The 20,347-nt window shown below is 37.2% G+C and overlaps 5 protein-coding genes and 1 long non-coding RNA gene across 6 annotated transcripts; 4 read left to right on the top strand and 2 right to left on the bottom strand.

Annotated features, from left to right (window-relative positions):
- Positions 1–141: 141 nt before the first annotated feature.
- On the top strand, positions 142–2,250 carry LOC9318656 (dnaJ homolog subfamily B member 5). The gene is made up of 3 exons (XM_002884658.2): positions 142–488; positions 707–1,074; positions 1,506–2,250. The coding sequence occupies exons 1-3, from the start codon at positions 324–326 to the stop codon at positions 1,945–1,947; spliced, it is 975 nt and encodes a 324-aa protein (XP_002884704.1). The 5' UTR covers positions 142–323; the 3' UTR covers positions 1,948–2,250.
- A 161-nt stretch (positions 2,251–2,411) lies between these two features.
- On the top strand, positions 2,412–3,132 carry LOC110230439. Its single transcript, XR_002333545.1, has 2 exons — positions 2,412–2,792; positions 2,900–3,132. It is a non-coding gene; the product is annotated as an uncharacterized LOC110230439 (long non-coding RNA).
- Positions 3,133–8,919: 5,787 nt separating this feature from the next.
- On the top strand, positions 8,920–10,757 carry LOC9318655 (UDP-arabinopyranose mutase 3). The gene is made up of 4 exons (XM_021031533.1): positions 8,920–9,318; positions 9,407–9,657; positions 9,760–9,928; positions 10,145–10,757. Exons 1-4 carry the CDS (start codon positions 8,989–8,991, stop codon positions 10,484–10,486), a joined length of 1,092 nt encoding a protein of 363 aa, XP_020887192.1. The 5' UTR covers positions 8,920–8,988; the 3' UTR covers positions 10,487–10,757.
- A 123-nt stretch (positions 10,758–10,880) lies between these two features.
- On the bottom strand, positions 10,881–12,309 carry LOC9318654 (uncharacterized protein At5g01610). Its single transcript, XM_002882541.2, has 3 exons — positions 12,060–12,309; positions 11,546–11,600; positions 10,881–11,451 (listed from the first exon to the last, which is right to left on the bottom strand). The coding sequence occupies exons 1-3, from the start codon at positions 12,144–12,146 to the stop codon at positions 11,081–11,083; spliced, it is 513 nt and encodes a 170-aa protein (XP_002882587.1). The 5' UTR covers positions 12,147–12,309; the 3' UTR covers positions 10,881–11,080.
- Positions 12,310–15,158: 2,849 nt separating this feature from the next.
- On the bottom strand, positions 15,159–16,559 carry LOC9320769. The gene is made up of 5 exons (XM_021031534.1): positions 16,195–16,559; positions 15,936–16,077; positions 15,750–15,851; positions 15,587–15,660; positions 15,159–15,488 (listed from the first exon to the last, which is right to left on the bottom strand). The coding sequence occupies exons 1-5, from the start codon at positions 16,370–16,372 to the stop codon at positions 15,379–15,381; spliced, it is 606 nt and encodes a 201-aa protein (XP_020887193.1). The 5' UTR covers positions 16,373–16,559; the 3' UTR covers positions 15,159–15,378.
- A 262-nt stretch (positions 16,560–16,821) lies between these two features.
- Positions 16,822–19,234, top strand: LOC9320768 (probable L-type lectin-domain containing receptor kinase VI.1). The gene has a single exon (XM_002884656.2). It carries the CDS (start codon positions 17,025–17,027, stop codon positions 19,098–19,100), a length of 2,076 nt encoding a protein of 691 aa, XP_002884702.1. The 5' UTR covers positions 16,822–17,024; the 3' UTR covers positions 19,101–19,234.
- Positions 19,235–20,347: the final 1,113 nt, after the last annotated feature.

The following is a 20,347-nucleotide window of genomic DNA, read 5'->3' as shown; positions in this document are numbered from 1 at the left end:
AAGCTCTTACTTATTTCCATTCTAAGTCCTCAGAGATTTCATAATTTGTCCATCACCCTCGCTTAAAGTAAACTGGCACTGGGGGTCAAATGTAAATCTCCTCTGTTTGAAACGACCCCGTCTTTTGATAAGGGTTTGCCGAACCAAAAAAGAACCGGTCAAGACCAAATAAAAGGATCCGGTCGGATAATTTCTAATGTCCTTATTAATATTTAGAACCGGTACGGAATGATCCGCCAGAGTTTTGTATTGAAGAAGATCGATTGAAAAACGAAGAGCGAATCAAAGAGGAAGAAGAAGAAGAAGGAGGAGGAGGTATAGCAATGGGGGTCGATTATTACAAGGTTCTTCAGGTGGATCGGAACGCGAAAGACGACGACTTGAAGAAAGCTTATCGCAAACTCGCCATGAAGTGGCATCCAGACAAGAACCCTAATAACAAAAAGGACGCCGAATCCAAATTCAAGCAGATCTCTGAAGCTTACGATGTAAAATTCTCTTCCACAATTCGAATTCTCTTCCCTGTTTAACGATATGCGTTTTCTTTTTTTTTTTCCGAGATATTCCCATATTTTGCTTGAATTTGATCAGTTGTGTAGTTTCTCAATTCACTATGGTTACTTCTCTGGCAATTAAGTAATCTTGATTTTCTTGTCAATTATAGAATTTTCTTTTATTGATTCCTTATGCTGTTGGATTCTTTAAGGTTTTGAGTGATCCTCAAAAGCGAGCCATTTATGATCAATACGGAGAAGAAGGTCTAACTAGCCAGGTTCCGCCTCCTGGTGCCGGCGGGTTTTCGGGTGGTTCAGATGGAGGGGCTTCCTTCCGGTTCAACGGTAGAAGCGCAGATGACATCTTCTCCGAGTTCTTTGGCTTCACAAGACCCTTCGGTGACTCACGTGGTGCAGGTCCCTCTAATGGCTTCCGGTTCGCAGAAGACGTTTTTTCCTCCAATGTTACAATGAGGAAAGCTGCCCCTATTGAGAGACAACTTCCTTGTAGTTTGGAGGATCTCTACAAAGGAATCACTAAGAAGATGAAGATCTCTCGGGATGTCCTCGATTCAAGCGGGTCAGTTTTTCAGCTACATTGTCATGAATTGAGTTTCAAGAATCACCCTTTTATGAATTTAAGTTCCAAAACATTGATTTGCTTAGAAGGGGTCCATATTAGTGTTCGCTGTGATCATGTTTGAGTTTTTGAAATCTGGAGATTTGGAACTTGACAGATACATGAAAGATGTAATGCTAGAAATTAGTCGTTAGCCATTGGATACACTATGTTGGATTCATATCATAAATATTGAAGTTATATGCATTCCGGTTTTTCGGAGTTGTTGGCCACTTGACTAAGTACTTGCAGTGAAGAATGAGTGAATCTGAGAATAATCCATTTGCACTTTTGAGATATCAGGCAGGAGACATTGAGTTGCTTTCTATGTAGCTTTGATGTTGTTGTTATCGGTAATGCAAGTTGAAAGTGGATTCTTTGTTCCAATGCAGGAGACCCACAACAGTTGAGGAGATCTTGACAATAGAAATCAAGCCAGGGTGGAAGAAAGGGACGAAGATAACCTTCCCGGAGAAAGGAAACGAGCAGCGAGGAATCATACCATCAGATCTTGTATTCATAGTTGATGAGAAGCCACATGCTGTGTTCAAGCGAGACGGGAATGACCTTGTGATGACACAGAAGATCCCTCTCGTGGAAGCCCTCACGGGATACACCGCTCAGGTCACGACTCTGGACGGAAGATCAGTAACGGTTCCAGTCAACAACGTGATTAGCCCTTCTTATGAAGAGGTGGTGAAAGGCGAAGGCATGCCAATCCCTAAAGACCCATCAAAAAAAGGGAACTTGAGAATCAAGTTCAATGTTAAGTTCCCATCAAGGCTAACAACAGAGCAGAAATCTGGAATCAAACGAATGTTTTCGTCTTCGTAGTCTGTCTCTTTCTCTCTTACTGCTACGTTTGATTTTCGGTTATATCAGTTGGCTCTTTGGGAGGTCGTTGTGAAATGCGTAGGTGTGTGGGTCTTTGTTTGGGAGATTGTGAGGTTCTTGAACGATGTCGCATTGAGGTTTCTCAACGTCATCCTTCAAAGCTTTTTGGTTTGGGGTTTTACATTTTAGTAGTTTTTTTTTGTTTTTTAATTGTTACTAGGAGCGGTCCCCGCGCCCGGCGCGGGGTTGTAGGGATTTTAATACCATTATTAGTAATGAACAATTAATAGTGTTTAATCATAATATATATAATAGAAACATAAATGAGAAAAATGATATATTTAAACAATAGATATATTATTAAAATAATGATAGTTGCATAAAAAAATGCAATAAAAAACTGGATTTTGGTTGATGTTGTGTGTCATGATTTTTTCTCCACATTGCTTTAGTTTGGTTCAAAGGTGATGTGTTTAAGCATGTTTTTAATATGTGGGTTAGTCACTTAAAAAATAGACCACTCGTTAAAAACTGGTTTCGTGGGGATAAATTCAATCTGATGAATGTTGTCTATGCACTTTTGCAATGGAGTCTCGAAATCATCTCATGTTCCTCTGTGAGCGCTTCCGAGGTGTGAAATTTGTTTTTTTCTAGGCTTTATTCTCGACAAAAGTTGTTTTGCTCTTGGGCTAAGCTACTTTCTTGGACCTGACGCTCTTCCTCTCTTGAGACACTTAAATAATTGTCCATTCATCAAAGACAGGCTTCTTGGGAATAAATTCAATCTGATGAGTGTTTTCTTTGCATTTTTGCAACGGAGTCTCGGGATCACCTCCTGCTCCTCTGTAAGCTCTCCCCATGTGTGGAATTTGGTTTTATCTATGCTTTATCTATGAAAAATATTAGTTTAAAGAATATAAACTGTTATAATTGAATTTTGAAATTCTTTCAGGAAGCAGGATAATAAACCAGACGTGTTCTTTTGTTTCGAGGTAGTTTTGTCATTAATCATTAAAAATTAATTCGTCTTCTATAAATTTTGGCTTATCGTTAGAAAAATGTAGTGGTCATATCATCGTCTGTGTGATTTGATTCGCAAAATTAGAGTATTCTCAAGGTGTTGACCTACATATATTAATATGTAATTGTGTATATGTTGTGTAATTTTCAAATGTTTGTTTTAAATATGTTATTTTGGTTTGATTATGTGTCTTAAGGAGAACTACTGCACGTATATGCAATCAGGTTCTGTTCAACCCTACATGTCTAGAGTTTTGGAGGATGTGGTATTTTTTTGCTGGCAAGGATCACACATTTTGCACTTGAGATTCCGAGACTCCGTTGCAAAAGTGCAAAATGTGCTTAATAACTATAAATTTTTGTGATCCTTAACACAAAACGATTCCGCATTCCTGCAACTTTCAGCACACATACGGTTTACTTTTCATTATAATATTCAAAACAAACAATATGTATTAAAAATATATGTTGTTAAGTTTTTCAAACAATAAGCTGAAAACGAATTAGGGTGTATTTTGAATGCTTTTCAAAATAGTAAAAGTCAAAATATCATTATAATTTTAAAAAGTGCACTTTCAAATATGAAAAAATGAATAACATTTTTTCAAATTCAAAGAAACACTCTTATTCTTTCATTTTGAATTTGGAAATAGAGAGAATGTTACGTCAAAAATGTAAACTAATTCAAAAACCATAAAACAATCCGACCTTATTGTTCACAATAATGATTAGTGAGCTAAACTAATAATCAAACCTGTACTTTAATGGATCAAACAATAATCCACAAACAAAAACCTAATCATTACGTTGCAACAAAGGTCCATAATATATAAACTGGATATTAAAATAAATATGTAAAAATAAACTTGTCAGCACCAGACGCCTTCAGTCATTTGTTTCTTGATAATCAAGGAATCAAAATAATAATCTATGACTGAATTGAACTGAAAGAACATATTTCGTATGAATTTGGATATTCTATAGTATAAGTTAATAGAAATTTCACCTTTAGATATATAAATTTAGTTGGTGTCGATTAGTCGGTTGGTACTTGCTTTCCCATTCGTATTACACGGGTAGATAAAAATCGTTGACAAATAATACACAACGAAACGTGCTCGTCTCTTTACAGTACACCAACGTGCTCCACCTACACCATCGTGAAAGCTATGTTCTGGTTCGCCGATATCAACTCTTAACATATCAAGTCATCACTGTCTCCTCCAGGAACAAACCAAGTTCTCCACCTTTACACAAACCATTTTGTCTATGGGAGATGGACACTTTGACACACTTTTGCCAACATTTCTTAAAATTGTTTTTATAAGAAGTCCAATATTACCCACCACTCTCTATCTCAATGACGGTTAAGAACATCCGCTTTGAAACATGCTTCTCGTCTTCCTTCACCAAACCATCTCACGATCGCTCTCTTCTTCATCTTGAAGCCCAAGCCAATATCTCAATGTCTCAAACTTCTTATGTTAACCATCTTCATTACCTTACCTTCCTCCTGATTCAAGCACTTCTTGCAGTCCTGTCTCACTGCCACATCTTCCGCTAGTTGGTACAGTACCAAACAATTACTGTTCTATCTTAGCCATGCATTTCTCGAAGAGCTTCAATGTTCTCCAAGTGTAGTTCATGATCTTCTTTCTTTTTTTTTTAATCATGCACATATGAATGTTAGTTCTTAGTCAATATACCATCAACAATCACAACCAAAAACAAAGGAAATCCAGATATCAGATATGTCGAAAGTGAATCCAAGTATATGAGTAAATTCCATCTAAAGAAGGAAATAGAAACATACCTTTAAATCTCTCTCGGGTCCAGCTAAGAAACTTGATTTATTCAAGTTTGTCGCAGACAAGAGTATTTACAACAGCAAAGAGGCCGCCTTCTCCAATCCAGGATCCAACCTGGAGTAGTTAAAGACCAAAATATATATTTTAGAAACATGCTCACGTAACCTATTTTGCCGCTAAAGTTGCGATCAGTTTCCTCCGCTTCAAATTCTGCCCAAATCTGCAAAAACGAAGGCCAATTTCAAATTAACTATATTAAACATAGAAAACCAAAAAAAAAGAGCCTAGACATGAACCAACAATAAAATGATAAAAACCGAGACCAAAGAGATATTAAGCAAAACGGGAATAATGGAATAACTTAATGAGATAGGAGTAATAGAATCTCCTCATCCTCCTCCTTCTCCCTGTATATGATGGTGATACTTGAAAGAAGAACCAAATTTACATGTTCCTGGTCCATAAAATGCTATCTCAAAGAAAGTAATCAAAGTGAGAATTTTATACACTAATTATAGTATTGTTGATGAAAGTTAAAACCAAAGTGCATCAATGAGTACCTGACACACGTGCTGTACCATTATCTATAGAAACTCTGCAGCTTATATTATGAGAATTGACATACAAGACCTAAAAAGTGAAACTAAAAACATCAATGAGAGCTTCCAAACAAAAACTATTTGAAGTTTTACGATACAATGTTAACGGACTATTTTACTTGTGCTGAATCAAAACTCACCTACCTGCAAAATTTCTACGGTTGGCTGGTTGGTATGTGATATAGAAGAAATACCGAAATTATTTTCTTTCACTCTAGGGAGAACTGGCTCAGCTACTTCCATGGAATAGAAAGAACATTTGGTGAGATGTGATAAATTCCCCATGGTAAAGCTCATCTGACCAACTGTTGTTGATGGGTTGAGGAACTTCAGTGCTTAAAGAGATAAGTTCCATTATGAGCAATCCCTGTTAATTTTCAGAAAATGATCAAAAGTTGATCTAGAGTCCAAGATATATGCAGGACTTAGGAATAGACAGTACCTTTATCATTACTTCGCGTATGAACATCTCCACAAACTCCTCAGCCATCTTCTTTGTGATCATATCAATATGGCAAGTACCAAACCTTAGAGACCACACATGAGAATCAACTATTGAACTTTTGTTTTTGGGTCTTACCAAATGTAGAGACATTCCAAAAATTAAATACAGGGATGCCACCACAAACTCCAGCATCACTTGAATCTTCCTTAGAGCAAGAGAACTATACAAGTGACTCGGTACCTAGCTTGGTATAACATCTCAGAGATCTGCTTGCATTTACCATCTCAACAACAACGGCTACCTGCATTTTTCTAAAGTTTTCTTTATAGATTCCAAATTACAAGAGAATAAATTTCCCAAATTTACAAGATTTAGCATTGTCACACTCACCATTTCCTTGTACGACGATAAAAGCTTGACTCGATAAGCACTCTGAACATAGAAAGACTTAGTTTGTGAGTTAAAACGAAAGAGATTGAACGCATGAGAATGAAACGAAAGACGAAGAGAGTATTGAAATGCAACTTTTCACCTGTTGCTTAGACAGCTTCTTCAAAGCGTTCTTCTTGATATCAAACATGTTACTCGACACACCAAGCTCCATCATTGGCATATACCTATTGCCATGGAAAAACATAATATTAAGAATCAATCTTCTTACTCAAACACTCCTCAAATCACCAAAGTGAAACCAATTCCAAAACGATTGCTTTTTAGACGTTCTAAAGCAGAGAAAAAAAAAAAACATCAGTGAGAGCTTCCGAACAAATAAAATCATAGATTCTATTTCAGCGATATCTAATAAACTACTTTTCACCTATTAACAAAAATACTCCATCAAAATAAAATAAAAACACATAGGAAGAAGAAAAAAAGAAAGACAGACACTTTATCAAAGCCAGAGAGAAAGAGAGGGTTGATTACCAACTCGAGTTTTGTGGGTCTCGACCCGTACCCGCAGACACCGTTCTTAAGTAATATATATACAATCGGTCGTTCGGGATACGATTCACTTCCACCACCGTTTTGCAACCCTAACCGCTACATCCAAGCTACAAACGCCACATTAAAAAAACAAAAACTTTCAATTCACACATAAACCCTAATCATACACTAATCTTAAAGAAGACAAAGAGTGCCATTAACGTTACCGTTGATGCTGGTCACGTTTTCTGGGGCGGTCCATCCGTTACCGTTGATGTTGGTCACGTTTTTTGGGGCGGTCCATCCAAGTTATGAATCCGACCGCAAACCATCATCGCCGGTGCCACCGTACCTGAGTGGTCTACTTTGAAATCAGACCGATTGTGAGCCGTAATATTCCACGTCTTTCTCTCTACAAACCTACTTGTGTATGAAAATTCATCCTGCAATCATACGTAATGTAAACAACATTAATATTTTTATAAAAATCGAGCCATAAATAAATTACAGAAGAAAAAAAAACAGGGGTTAGTTGTGATCTAAAGGTGACTACCAATCCAGGTATTTATATAAAATTAAGAGGCGGTGTAATATCTACAACAAAAAAAGGAAGATTTATATATTTTTTAAGAAGCGAATCTATATCATAAAAATTAATAATTTAAAATTGTCTTATTCAATATTATACATATTAATTTTAAGTAACGTTTCATTTTATTTTAAGATAAAGATGGAATAATAACATAACGATTTAGATTTACTACTATATCTTACATTTGTTTAGATTTTCCGTCATTATCGACATAAAATATTTAAAAAATAAAATTTTATTAGAGATATGAATCAGATTTAAAGAATATACGTAGGATTGTTTTGATATTTTTTGCCAATATCTACTTATCAAAAAAGGAAAATTTAATTTTTAACTCATAATTATCACAAACGATTGGTTGGGAAAGAAAGAAAAAAACAAAAAAAAAACGGAAAACAAAACGAAAAAAAAAAAGAAAAAAAAAGGAAGACACACGACCATTTTCCGTCTCCTTCTACGAAATCCCAGTTTTTCATTACGATTAATGGAGGTTAATACATTTTCATCGAGTCTATATTCATTATTCGTGCATGATCCAATCAGATAATTCAAGGTAATTTTAAAGAACACCCTCTTTTATTAGCTTGAACTCTATGGTGCAGGATAGCATCAATAATTCAATATGATGGTTTGAAGACTTGGCATGGACAAGATATTAATTAAGAGTCGTCTTTCCATCATGTCAGATTCGATCAAAAGATGATGTTCTATCACTAAATTGTCGATTCTCTCTGGTTATATGCTATATTTTAGGTTTTCAAGTCTGGTATGTATATTAAAAAGTTTACATGCGACGAAGAACATGATGATGAGGTACGATGAACATCTTCTAAATTGGTACGTAAATTACAATCGATCCATTTTTTTTTAGGTTTTCTTATTTTTTCGTGTTTACGAATATTATTAATTTTAAAAAATGTTACAATCGATCCATTTTTTTTTAGGTTTTCTTATTTTTTCGTATTTACGAATTTTATTAATTTTATAAAATGTAAATTATATCAAATATTCACTTATTAGGGTTATTTATGTAATTGAACATTAGTTGATATTCGACTTGATTTAATAGAAGGTATTTAAGTAATTACGTAAAATCAAGGACTCAACAAGAGCCGAGAGTCCGACACATCAGCAAAAACACTTCTCAAATATTGTTATATATAGATTAGATTGGGGGAAAAAATAAACTAAATAAAGATTCTTTACTTTTTTAGTTTTGTTTAGAGCTTTCAAGTTTTCTAAAAAATTACAAGGAAAAAAACATATGGCACCAGTTCCTGCATTCTTTTCTGTATAAGTTCAACAAAAACAATTCCTAAAATCATTTTTGATATTAAAACAAAAAAAAACATATCAATAAAACTTTTCATGTTTTGTTCAAACAAATCTTCCACAAACAGACGACGGTCACGTGATTTGGGGTTAGAGAGTTACGAGGGGGGTAAGAGTCATGAATTTTGGTTGTGATGAAAACATGAAAAATAAGAACCATCAAACATGTTTTGGCATAAAGTTACTTCTTCTTCCGTTAAGAGTGAAAATGATTTATGTCCATCTCGTCTCTATAAATACCAAAGAATTCATCCTCATTATCGTACATCTCTCCTTGTCTTTGCTTAATCTTAAACTACTCTTTCTTCCTTGTCTATTCAAATGGCGCAATTGTATTCTTCCGTGAAACCCACGCCAATGTTGAAAGATGAGCTAGACATTGTGATACCCACCATTCGAAACCTTGACTTCCTTCAGATGTGGCGACCCTTCTTTGAACAGTACCATCTGATCATTGTTCAAGATGGTGATCCTTCGAAAGTCATCAACATTCCAGAAGGGTTTGACTACGAGCTCTACAACAGGAACGACATCAATCGAATCTTGGGTCCCAAGGCCTCTTGCATTTCCTTCAAGGACTCTGCTTGCCGTTGCTTCGGTTACATGGTCTCCAAAAAGAAGTACATCTACACCATTGATGATGATTGCTTTGTAAGTGTTCTCTTGTGTGCAAAATTTCTTAAGACATCTGTTGGTCAAACCAAAGTCTTCTTAAGTTCACAATATATGTGCAATGTAGGTTGCAAAGGATCCAACTGGGAAAGAGATCAATGCGCTTGAGCAGCATATCAAGAACCTCTTATCTCCATCAACCCCGCATTTCTTTAACACACTTTATGATCCATACAGAGATGGGGCAGACTTTGTTCGTGGATACCCTTTTAGTATGCGCAAAGGTGCCATAACTGCGGTATCTCATGGCCTCTGGCTCAACATTCCTGACTATGATGCTCCCACTCAGCTTGTGAAGCCTCTTGAGAAAAATTCCAGGAAATTTGATCTTCCACTGAGGCTACCAATTTTGTTATGCATCTCTTTTGTGAAAGCGTAATCGAAGCAAATACTTATTGGTTAGTTCTTGCTTAAATGCAGGTATGTTGATGCAGTCATGACCATTCCCAAAGGAACTCTTTTTCCTATGTGTGGTATGAACCTCGCTTTTGACCGTGAGTTGATTGGTCCGGCCATGTACTTTGGGCTTATGGGTGACGGACAGCCAATCGGACGCTATGACGACATGTGGGCTGGTTGGTGTGTCAAGGTAAATTCAGTTCTTATCTTTGTTTTTGATCAACTACATGTATTATGCATTATGCGGATTTGAGCTCGCGGTGACTCGGTGGCGACGCTAGTAAAAACCACTAGGGTGCATATCATGGTCAAATGCAATTCTTATCTTTGTGCATTGGTTTATATTGTAATACCGTTACATTTGTCCACCAACCTTAAAATACTTTTTCCTTTAACCAAAATAAAGGTGATATGTGACCATATGGGATGGGGAGTGAAGACGGGTTTGCCTTATATATGGCACAGCAAAGCCAGCAACCCATTCGTGAACCTGAAAAAGGAATACAACGGAATCTTTTGGCAGGAAGAGGCGATACCGTTCTTTCAATCTGTGACTCTTCCTAAAGAATGCACTTCGGTGCAGCAATGCTACCTCGAGCTGGCCAAGCTCGTGAAAGAGAAACTTGGGAAGGTTGATCCTTACTTCATCACACTTGCAACTGGAATGGTCACTTGGATCGAAGCTTGGGAGGAGCTTAACTCCGAGGAGAGAACTGAGGCTAAGGCACCAAACGGCAATAAAGAGTAAAACAGAAGGTAACTGAATAAGGCAAATGGTATTGTTTACTAGGAGATAAGGGTTTGAGTCACATGTGCAACCCTCTCTGTTTTTCTTAATTAAAATTGTATTGTTACTGTCTTTAATTTCTTGTCATCAGTATTTGTGTTCTCACTTCTCACTCTCAGTCCATTGTCAGTTTGTCACAAAAAGAGAAGGTGTAATGTGTTCTATACATTTTTGTTTTCTCTTCTTTAAGGTTTCTAAACTCTTTATCTATGAAATATCTATCATTCCTATTTTCCTTAATTTGAGAGCAAAATTAGTCAGCTCTCAAAAGTTTAAAGGCTTTCTTATCATAAACAAGCCCTCATTGTACATTACGACTAGCTCTGGTCATATGCTTAAACAGTAACTCAGCCAGTAATACAAAAAGACATAAGAACATTGTTTGGTGTACTGAGTTACCATCTTCTTCAGTTTATCAAATTCATGAACTCCAGCATAATTGAAAATCAGCATATACAGAAACCATTTTTAAGAAAAAAAAAAGAAACTTGAAACTTTAAAGATATAGATTGGAGAAAGAGGATAAAAGAATTGGGAATTACCCGCATAACAGAGCTAGAATTTATCAATCTCAACGCCATCTCTTAAAACCTCATAAGCATCACGGCTTCTGATTTTCTTCATCCCTGCTGTGAAATGTACCTTTGAAGAATCAGCAGAAATACTTGTGACTTTAACCCATATCATTACTTTTGTCTTCATCCCTTCAACATCGGCTAGTTTTCCTTTCTCTAGAAATCCGGTAACTGTTGTGGTGAATCTCAAGACTGATGAATCTTTGTAGCCAACTTCGCAGATTGATGGAATAAAGACGGTTAGTTTCCTCGTCTGTTCATTGAACTCGTAGTTGGTTGCATCACGTGGAAAGATCCCCACAGGCAAACCAAACTCCTTAAGTAACTCGGGTAATGGCTTCTGCATTTTTCCTGACAACGAGATTAGAAACCAACAATTTTTTGAGGAAAGATGTGGCTCCTTGAATGTCAAATTAAACAGCAAGAATGAGTAAAAATAACCAACCTTTGATTTTGTTCACCAACCATTTTGTTCCTCCTTCGATGCTTGTAGACAAAGACTGGAACAAAGAATGTTACAGATTATAGAAGATCACAACACTGCCTCATTGAGCTAAATCATGTTTTGAAGAAACACAAAAGAACACTACTAGCACAAATCAGTCTCAACAAATTATTTACTCTTAAGATCTTGTTCCTTCTACGCCACAATTCCCCTAATATTATCACAAGCGGCCTCAAAACTGAAGAATTGCAGTAAACTCTTATACAGTTCAATGAACATATGACAGATTTGCTAGAAAAATGCAGAAATCAAACGCAATTGCGCTACTAAGTGAAGAATCAACGAGCTACACCACCATTTACCAGACTCTAAGATCAATAGAACCCTAGATCGACTAAGACACGGTACAAAGGATGAAACAAAATTCTCAAAAGCATCGGATCGAGATCAGAGAAACTCAAAACCAAAATTGATGATTCTTCAAGTAGTAGTGAAGGAGTAGAGAGATGCCTACGTTGATATCGTCACCGACGGAATCGAGCTGCTTGTTCGCTTTCTTACCTAACCAGTACGAGCCTACCTTGTTCAAGATCTGATCCATTCTCTCTCACAATCACAGATCGTATCTCTCTCTCTCTCTCTCGCTCGCCGAGATCGGAGGTGTTTTTTTTTGGTTCTATCACCGATTCATTTAATTGCGTTACTTTGGACGAAATACAATCGATTCCTCCATTTAAGTGGTCCTCGCTTCTTCTTGTTCCTATTAACACTATAACAGCCAATAGGCTTTTGACACGTATCAATGTGAAAGACTGATGTGGATTGTTTAACAAACAATTAAAATTAGATTTCAATTTAACTTTTAATAAAGAATATAGGGCCAATAGAAGAGAAGCAGACGTTTCTCTCCCGAGACAGCCGCCAGTGGAAAAAAAAAAAAAGTTCTAGAATCTGAGGCTGGATTGCGGTGGCTCTCCTAGCACCGGATCCGGCCTCCTCGCCCCTGTTATAGTTTTGCTTTTGTTTCTCGTTTTATGTTTGGTGAGGCTGTGATTGAAGATCCGAGAAGGCGAGATGGGTTTCTAGGTTGCGGTGGTTCATTTTTGATGAAGCTTCTGGCTTAAGGTTGGGTTGAGTGGTGCTATGAATTGGCGGTTCCTCTCCTCGTCACGACATGGCCTTCGATTTTAGTCTCTTCTCATATCTGATTTTCTCGAGAACAAAATCTGTTTTGTGGAGGAGCTACCGGTGCTTATCGAGGTGGTGTTTTTGGAGAGGCATGTTTCTCGTTTCTGGAAGTGGTGGCGGATGGATCTGCTTTAAGAGTTGGTGTGGTGGTCTCTTGCGGATGTTAGGTTGTGGCTTTGTCTGTTGTTGGCCGCCGCCGGTGGTTGCGAGGTGACAGAGACTTTTCGTTTCTGTTCCTTGTCGGGTTGAAACTCATATTGCCTTTCTCTTATCGGATGGTTTTAGCTGTTTGTTTGTGTTAGCTTCTGGTAGTTGTTGGTTTAGTCTTTGGAATTGCTGGGTCATGGTTTTGCTCTTTGTTATATCTAGAAAGCTCCGGGGATTGGTCGTGTTGGCTAGTTGTGGATAGCTTTCGCATTATCTCTTCTTTGTTCTTTGTTCGTTGAATCTTTTAAGTGTGTCTCCTTCCACCGCCTCTAGTTTAGATTAATAAGTAGGTTTTCTCTCGTGGTCTGTTCCTTTTCTGTTCTTGTAAGGCTAACCTCTTGTGGGGATGCAAAGTTCTAGATTTAGACTTGTTCGTTAGAAGACTAGGTGGTTAGGTATTAGATTCGCGGCGTTTTCATATGTTTGGGATAATCGTTTTTAGTTGGGATATGTCTTCGCGGTTTCCACTATCCCTGGTCCTTCTCCATTTGCGGTGGTAGGTCCTCTAGCTTGCGACCTTTGAGCTCTTATTTCCGCGGTTTCTGTTCTCCTCCGACTTTTTCGATGATTTCGAGAGCTTCACTTCTTGACTTTAGTATATTTTCTTATGTTTCCCGTGTATCGGGCTTTAGCTTCCGGGGATTTCTTTGTTTTCCGCCGGTATTGTATTTCGAAAACGCATCCCAAAAACGTATTCCACCCATGTATTCCACTCTTGTATTATATAATGAAAATCTTTCAGTGAAAAAAAAAAAAAAAAAAAAAGAGAAGCAGACAAAGTTTATTACTGACAGTGAAAATAGGATAAGCTTGTATCTGACGTGGATGCAATATCCTCGTGTTCACACTATCCCATTGAACAGACTAGGCCTACGCCTGGACAAAATAACCAAACCAAAAGAACCGAACCGGAACCGAAAAAAAAAAGTATCAATATTTTAGATTGGAAGCTATGAAGTATTAAGATTTAGTTCCAAGGTTGTAGATTTGTTATGTGTTGTAGTTAATTTTGATACTTTTGTACTAAAGTCGTGTCAGCATAATCAATAGAAATCTATTTTTCCAATGTGGTCCCTAAATAAGAACTAAGAACCCAAATCTATCTAAAGCCATTAGTGAAACCAGAAGTTGCTGAAGATACCTGTTTTGTTAAGACCATGAAGTGGCTAGAATCGTATGTGCCGTTGCTTCCTCTGGGATCCGAAGATGTGAAGATCAAATCTGAAACTGAGATACAAGTAAAACGATATCACTATTAAAGCCAATATTATTGAGTCAGATAGATTTGTCAAATATCCAATTGATTTACTTGATCAGTATTATCTGATGACATGTACTTCGATTCTTACCTAAAATGTAATGCCATGTTACTTTGCTTCTACAAGATTTGACAATTCTTGAGCAAAGAAGCTATGAAAAGTTCAGGATCTTTTCATGGAAATTATTTTTCTTTGTGACTGATCTATTAAGAAAGGTTCATAAACTACTAGTAACTACTAAGCCTCATGCATACAGTGAAGATCCGACATACAATTCATGGAAAGAGTTCATAAATGCAATCTGCTGGTCATTTCTTCAAATACTTCCAAAAATCAGTCACCACACTTGCATAAAATTGGAAAACATTAGAATCGAAATTGAAAGGGGGAAAGGGAAACAGACCATCTTCGTGAGGGAAGTGGTGACTACGTTCATCAATAATCCAATGCAGTGATCAGGACTCTGGCTATGACGATTTCTATCTCTGTCCGACTGTGACTATTTTCATGAGACTTGGGACAACAAAATTCCAGCTTCATAGTGTGTACTGTGTACACTCTCGCTAAATTGGATCGGGTTCTCTGGCCTGTAAAATCTACTCCAACATAAACAAGCAATGTCACAGAAAATGGCAAAACCCAATAGGTTCACAATGGTTCAGTGGAGACACAAAGCAGGTTCCACAGTTCAGTAGAGAAGCTACGTAATAATCCCCAAGTTTGCTAAACCACCAAGATTTGGATTCAAAATCATTAAATCCCCCTGAAAGACGTTCAAGAATATACTGAAAAGCATAGAAACTAGAAAACTGCTCTTCGGCAAATTATGTCCCTTCCAAATTTGTACAAACTAAATCTGAACTTGTGCATCAATCTGCACAGAAGAACGATCAGGAAAACGGCAAGAACAGCTGCAACAAGAGCTAAAGATTTTGGATTTTTACAGGTATCTGCACATATAGAGTTGCAAGGAATCTTGCAAGGAAAATATTCTTAGATTTATGGTGATGTTACAGGAGAAAAAGATTCAAAATCAAATCACAAAAATCCAAATTTAACTAAAGCAGAAAGTGTTTACATCTAAGGAAATGTTGGTAGAAAAAGAAGTTTTGGTTGCTAAGCTAAAACCAAGACTGATCACACAGATATATCATACAAATGAACTGATGCTAAATCAGTCTATTGTTTGTTTATGATGCTCCAGATACTGTTACATGTCTCGTAGGCTGTCATCTTATTCGTCTCGAATTGAAACTTTTCAATTACCCTCTTTTCACGATCTACCATATCTAATAGTTTTCGTGATCAAGGATTCAAACACTTAACGATGAAAGATTTTATGTTTAAAAAAATGAGATAATAGAGAAATGATGAAAGAACAGGATACAGCCTGAGATCTTTGATGGGCCATCAATGTCCGGTATAACTTTCGTGACAGAAGCATACATAGACAACTTTTTCCTGCAAGAGAAAAAGAGGGAACAATGAGAAAACATATGTAACGAACATTCAGAACAAGCAATTGCAACAATGAGATTTGTGGATCTTACTCAGCTCTCAAGCCGTCCCGCTCTTTTCTCATTGTAGATTGCTTATGTTCATCAATCGATATCAATTGAGCATTCAGCTCCTTGAGTTCATCAGCGACTACTGTATTGACAAATAAACCAAGATTTATTTTTCATGTAACTGAATCAACAACTAGAATAATTTCACTGAAATCAAACTATACTTATCTAAGCTCGTCCTTTAGCTTGCACTCCCGTTCCATCTCTTCGTCAAGCTCTTTCTGAAGACGTTCAATTTCATCTTCAGCCGCAACATCTGAATATGCTTCCTCAGTTTTCTTCTTACAAACATCGAGTTTCTTCTTACAATCTGCGTCCAAACCAAAAATTCCTCACTCAATCCAAACACCAAAAGATCTCCAGCTAAAGCAACATTGTTTATCTAATAAACTATCTGGACAACCAAATCGGAAAAAAAAAAACTGACCTTCAATAGAGCATTGTATCTGATTGAAATCCTCGTCGCAAGCGAAATTGAGAGCTTTAAACTGCTCAAAACTTTGAGATATCACATCAAACCCATTCCTAACATCCAATAAGTTGATCAAATCGTCTCCATAAGACATTAGATCTTCGATATCGAAATTCTCCGACGCATTTCCCATTTCTGTCTGATGCGGAAAATTGATAAATCCACTATCTGGCAGTAAAAGCCCTAGCTCCAGATTATCCACACCTCAAAACCCTCACCAAGGAGAGTCGTAGATTTCTGATACCAAGTAGTAGCAGGAGGGAGATATGAAGAGGAAAGATCTGAATTTTGATTTTTGATTTCTTTGATTCAAAATCAGTTTAATTTGATATACTTAACTGCTAAAATATACCTATAAAAAAAAACTGCTAAAATATATGGACGCCAATATGGGCCAAGCCCATTAGTTTTCACTTTCCCTAATGGGCTAACAAAATTTATGACCGTTAAAGCTCAGATTTAGGCTAAATCACTTTAGCGGTCTCTTCACTTCATCATAGTCCATTTTGTCCACTATTTTGTTTTTTTGTCGACTATATCTTGTGTCAAGTATTAATTATGCGATTACGTGAATATCATGAGAGTCATCTCCTCCACACAAATTCACTAATGGTTGGAGAACCCGACCACACAAATGGTCCAAAAAGACCTTGACTTTGAACATTTCGACTCTTTCGTCGTTGATACTTGATAGCATAAGAACATGTCCATACTTGAAACTTCCTTAAACTCAATGTTCTCTCTTACTTCATACAATCAAAGTCAAAAGCTCAAGATACTACTCAATGGGCATAGCAAGATCCATAACCTCGTTCATGTTCTTCCTCTTGGTATCATCAAACTCTGTTAACAATTCTGTTCTTGCTCAGGCCACGACAGCGAAATTCACATTCATAGGTTTCAAAGGAAACCAAACGGAAATTCAAACAGAAGGAGCTTCGACGATCCAACTCGACAATGATCTTCTGAGACTAACTAATCGGAACCAAAACGTCACTGGAACCGCGTTTTACCGCAAACCGATTAGATTGCGTGACTTCACCAATTCCTCCGATATCAAAGTCTGTTCCTTTAGCACTTCTTTCGTGTTCGTCATAATCCCTTCAAGTCCCGGAACCGGTGGTTTTGGTTTCACGTTCACACTTTCTCCGACCCCGAATCGTCCTGGAGCCGAATCTGCACAGTACTTGGGGCTTTTGAACAAAACCAACAACGGTGATCCATCGAATCACGTATTCGCTGTTGAATTCGACACGGTACAAGGATTTAAAGACGGCGCAGACAGAAGAGGAAACCACATCGGTCTTAATTTCAACAACCTCTCCTCCGATGTACAAGAGCCACTCATTTATTACGACACAGAGGATCGAAAAGAAGATTTTCAGCTCGAGAGCGGCGAACCAATCCGAGTTCTTGTCGATTACGACGGATCCAGCGAAACCTTAAACGTCACAATCTATCCGACGAGATTAGAGTTTAAACCCAAAAAGCCCCTGATCTCGCGGCGAGTTTCAGAGCTGTCGGAGATTGTGGAGGATGAAATGTACGTCGGATTCACCGCCGCGACTGGAAAAGACCAGTCGAGTGCTCACTATGTAATGGGTTGGAGTTTTTCAAGCTGTGGAGAAAATCCAATGGCGGATTGGCTCGATCCCTCGAAGCTTCCTCTTCCACCTCGCTTGAGTAACAAGAAAGGTTATGATTCTCAAGTCATTGCTTTGATTGTTGCTTTATCGATCGTCACATTGGTCTTGCTTGTGTTACTGTTTATATTTGTGATGTACAAAAGGCGAATCCAAGAAGAAGATATTCTAGAGGACTGGGAGATTGATTATCCTCATAGATTCAGATACAGAGATCTCTACTTAGCAACGAAGAAATTCAAAGAGAGTGAGATCATCGGTACCGGAGGATTTGGAATCGTTTACAGAGGAAATCTATCTTCCTCGGGTCCAATCGCAGTGAAGAAGATTACTTCAAATAGCTTACAAGGTGTTCGAGAATTTGTCGCAGAGATCGAGAGTTTAGGAAGATTAGGTCATAAGAACCTCGTGAATCTTCAAGGATGGTGCAAACACAAGAACGAGCTCTTGTTAATTTACGATTATATCCCCAACGGAAGCCTTGACGCGCTGCTGTACAAAACGCCGAGAAGAAACGGCGTTGTGTTGCCGTGGGACGTGCGTTTCGAGATCATAAAGGGAATCGCGTCGGGACTGTTGTATCTTCATGAAGAATGGGAACAAATTGTGGTTCATAGAGATGTGAAAGCGAGCAATGTTCTTATTGATGAAGATATGAACGCTAAATTAGGCGATTTTGGACTCGCTAGGCTTTACGAACGCGGAACCTTAACGCAGACCACGAAAGTCGTTGGGACTTTAGGGTACATGGCACCTGAGCTCACACGTAACGGTAAAGGCTCGACAGCGTCTGATGTTTTTGCGTTTGGCGTTTTATTGTTGGAAATAGTGTGTGGGAATAAACCAACGAACTCAGAGAACTTCTTCTTGGCTGATTGGGTAATGGAGTTTCACACTAATGGTGGAATCCTTAGCGCCGTGGATCAGAAACTCGGGTCTAGTTTTAATGGCAGAGAGGCTAAATTAGCTCTTATTGTGGGATTACTCTGTTGCCATCAGAAACCGACATATCGGCCATCGATGAGAATGGTGCTTAGATATCTGAATGGTGAAGAGAATGTTCCACAGATTGATGGAAATTGGGGATTTCCGGGTTCTTCAAGAGACGATCTTAAAACGAATGTGGTAAGTTATGTTTCGTCCGATAGAGCCTCGAGCTCGAATACTTTTTCGTCTTTCTCCGAGGTTTCTTCAAGCTCTATCGTTAGTGGTAGATAGTTTCATTCATAGCACTTTTAGCATAGCATTATTTTCTAGAAACAGAACATTTTGTATGTATTTACTATTTATGGTCCTGACTCTTGAATACTTTATTACCGTTGGATCATGGATGTAGCGCAATCTTAAATTCACATGCTTGAAAATTGTGTAAAAGTTCAACTAAAAGAAAGAACCGGAATGATGCCAAAAACGAACTAAAAATCTTATTTCTTTGAATCTAAAATTCAGATCTATGATATGTGTGTCGATTATGTCTTACTATGGTTCAGTGGAACCCATGTTACTAAGGGAACGATACAACTAGGGTTCATTGTTTTCAACTTTATTAGTGTACAATATTATTTTGGCACTACTAAAATTATACTCATGTGTTTATAAATTATAACATAAAATGCAAATAGCAAGCAAAATATCTTTTCTTGTTCCAATGCAAACAAAATACTATCTTTCTTCTTCCGTTTAGATTGCTTTTGTTGTTGTCTCGAGACTTTGATTGTTGACTTATAACAAATGTTAAAAAGACGACCAAATCCCTATATATGATTACTCGTTATGATAACTTTGATACAAACTGAGATTGACAGAAGATAAGACTAACAGGTCCGTTCCAGATTCTTTCCAAACGTAAGAGCTTGATTGGATCATTTTAAGCAATTTCAAGTGGAGAAAATAGAAAAATAGTATTGTGTTTGCCCAATTATTTCAATCAGCGATTCGAAATTATTATGATATGGGCTTGGTAGGTTGATGGTTTCACTTTCATACACACAACGACAAGTGAACTACGAATCTATGCCCCAGTTTGTGTCCAGGTTCACGATGGGCTGTCTATAATTAGAAACGTGTATTGAAAGAAAGCGTATAAAACATTCTCTAACTAAAAATATACTTGATCTTTCTAAATTGAACCCAAACCCATAAAACAGTCATTTAAGCCATGTAAATCTTTATAAATTTGGATTTTTAATTATAAAAATAGTCGCTTACAAAATATATTTTGAATGCTTATTTTTGTTTATATAATTTTGATCCCAATAAAAATCTGTTCTAGCTAATAGAATCGTGTATTAGACTATCACTATCCTACAAGTTAATTACGCCAAAATTAAACAAGTTAATTACGTCAATCAAAGTAAGGAAAATTATAAGAATAGCGTGACACTATGGTTTGGTTAATGTGCTTATTACTTGCTCATCTTATCTATGATTAGAAAATTTACTTAATATGTGGAGTTTTTAAGTAT

The sequence above is a fragment of the Arabidopsis lyrata genome (assembly GCF_000004255.2).
Source record: "Arabidopsis lyrata subsp. lyrata unplaced genomic scaffold ARALYscaffold_3, whole genome shotgun sequence".
In the NCBI taxonomy this organism is placed as follows: Eukaryota; Viridiplantae; Streptophyta; class Magnoliopsida; order Brassicales; family Brassicaceae; genus Arabidopsis; species Arabidopsis lyrata.
This window is presented reverse-complemented; position numbering and strand designations above follow the sequence as displayed.

Coding starts and splice junctions, on each gene's coding strand:
- LOC9318656 (XM_002884658.2), top strand. CDS start 324: ATGGGGGTCGATTATTACAAGGTTCTTCAGGTGGATCGGAACGCGAAA. Junction 489..706: donor AGATCTCTGAAGCTTACGAT/GTAAAATTCTCT, acceptor GGATTCTTTAAG/GTTTTGAGTGATCCTCAAAA. Junction 1,075..1,505: donor GATGTCCTCGATTCAAGCGG/GTCAGTTTTTCA, acceptor GTTCCAATGCAG/GAGACCCACAACAGTTGAGG.
- LOC9318655 (XM_021031533.1), top strand. CDS start 8,989: ATGGCGCAATTGTATTCTTCCGTGAAACCCACGCCAATGTTGAAAGAT. Junction 9,658..9,759: donor CCTCTTGAGAAAAATTCCAG/GAAATTTGATCT, acceptor GCTTAAATGCAG/GTATGTTGATGCAGTCATGA. Junction 9,929..10,144: donor GGGCTGGTTGGTGTGTCAAG/GTAAATTCAGTT, acceptor ACCAAAATAAAG/GTGATATGTGACCATATGGG.
- LOC9320769 (XM_021031534.1), bottom strand. CDS start 16,372: ATGGGAAATGCGTCGGAGAATTTCGATATCGAAGATCTAATGTCTTAT. Junction 16,078..16,194: donor GATACAATGCTCTATTGAAG/GTCAGTTTTTTT, acceptor GTTTGGACGCAG/ATTGTAAGAAGAAACTCGAT. Junction 15,489..15,586: donor CCCATCAAAGATCTCAGGCT/GTATCCTGTTCT, acceptor GAAAACTATTAG/ATATGGTAGATCGTGAAAAG.
- LOC9320768 (XM_002884656.2), top strand. CDS start 17,025: ATGGGCATAGCAAGATCCATAACCTCGTTCATGTTCTTCCTCTTGGTA.
- LOC9318654 (XM_002882541.2), bottom strand. CDS start 12,146: ATGGATCAGATCTTGAACAAGGTAGGCTCGTACTGGTTAGGTAAGAAA. Junction 11,601..12,059: donor CCGTCGGTGACGATATCAAC/GTAGGCATCTCT, acceptor TCTTTGTTCCAG/TCTTTGTCTACAAGCATCGA. Junction 11,452..11,545: donor GTTGGTGAACAAAATCAAAG/GTTGGTTATTTT, acceptor TCTCGTTGTCAG/GAAAAATGCAGAAGCCATTA.